Source organism: Trichoplax adhaerens, genomic scaffold (genome assembly GCF_000150275.1).
Source record: "Trichoplax adhaerens TRIADscaffold_7 genomic scaffold, whole genome shotgun sequence".
Taxonomy (NCBI): domain Eukaryota; kingdom Metazoa; phylum Placozoa; class Uniplacotomia; order Trichoplacea; family Trichoplacidae; genus Trichoplax; species Trichoplax adhaerens.
Genome location: NW_002060949.1, coordinates 4640050 through 4641215, shown reverse-complemented (window position 1 = coordinate 4641215; position 1166 = coordinate 4640050). Strand labels below are relative to the sequence as shown.

Genomic DNA, 1166 nt, shown 5'->3' with positions numbered 1-1166 from the left:
GAATTATTAACAATAGTTAACATTGTTATAAGATCCAGTTGCTTATAATATTTAGTAAAAATGTCAATAACTGCTTGCATAAACCAAGAACCATTTGTAGAATTTCTCCAAGAATAATAACCTGGAACAACCGAATAGGCAATTAAAAAATCTGCTTCAGATGGTAATGTTTGCCGAGTTTTAGCATCAACTTCATCCTCATAACCTTCTGTATTTAGTGCTGATTCATCAGGAACGCCGTCAACGTGATCGACAGCTTCATCAAAGTTTGTACCACGACAAGCTTGAATAAAAAATAACTTTGGCTTTCCAGCCAGTGAAGCGCAACGATTACCTCTAAACAGTCCAAGTAATTCTTCGATATCCACGTCGGTATCAGTGCCAAATATTTTACCTTGCTCGCCATGGCTTAATAACACGCATACGAAGCTATCACAAGCACTATGATCCTTGGCGGCCCATCGTTGTAATACATCTTTCATTGTAGCTGCACTCAAATCGTTGCCCATTGCTACTTTGTAGCCTAGTTTTACCAATAGAGTTTGCATACCTTCAGCGTCTCTATCGCTACCTTTACGTTCAGGCATCCCAATGAATTTTCTAGTTATTAACAAGATAAAGAGATAAAATTGTATACGGTTAATGATTGATAGTTTATAAATACAAAAAATATGACACCTAACGTATCACCGTAGATCATTAACCTATTATTGATAATCAAAGCATAGCCAAGCGGCTTATTTTCCATCTTATACAAATATTGTTCACTAAGAATAGGACTTCTTCTTATCGGTGCAGAATCAAAATCATCATATAGTGATATCGTACCACCGCCACTTTCAGGATCAACTAGAAATGCAATAGTAATTTACAGAATTGAATACTTTAGTTTGGAATGCCCCAAAATGATCTCCAATAACACCAATCAAGGACGATTTCGAAATTGGATACGTATTAATATTATAGTAATTTCTATAAATGTAGTAGTAGAGTTGAATCAATATTTGTTAAAATTTTAACTAGTGACACAAAATAACGCATAGATCGCTGTGATAAGATTTCTCTTATGCTCTACGTTATATACCTGCCAATCTACAGTTTATACAGTTTACAATAATCTACAATGAACTCACAGCATAGTAGCTATTCTCATACCTATTTCCATG

General features: G+C 34.7%; 1 protein-coding gene across 1 annotated transcript; it reads right to left on the bottom strand.

Moving 5' to 3' along the window:
• Positions 1–2: 2 nt before the first annotated feature.
• On the bottom strand, positions 3–769 carry TRIADDRAFT_16140 (uncharacterized protein; the record flags this gene model as incomplete). Its single annotated transcript, XM_002114114.1, has 3 exons — positions 3–197; positions 246–600; positions 705–769. Coding segments are annotated over 3 exons (615 nt in total), but the record flags the coding sequence as incomplete, so codon positions are not given.
• Between the last annotated feature and the right edge of the window lie 397 nt (positions 770–1166).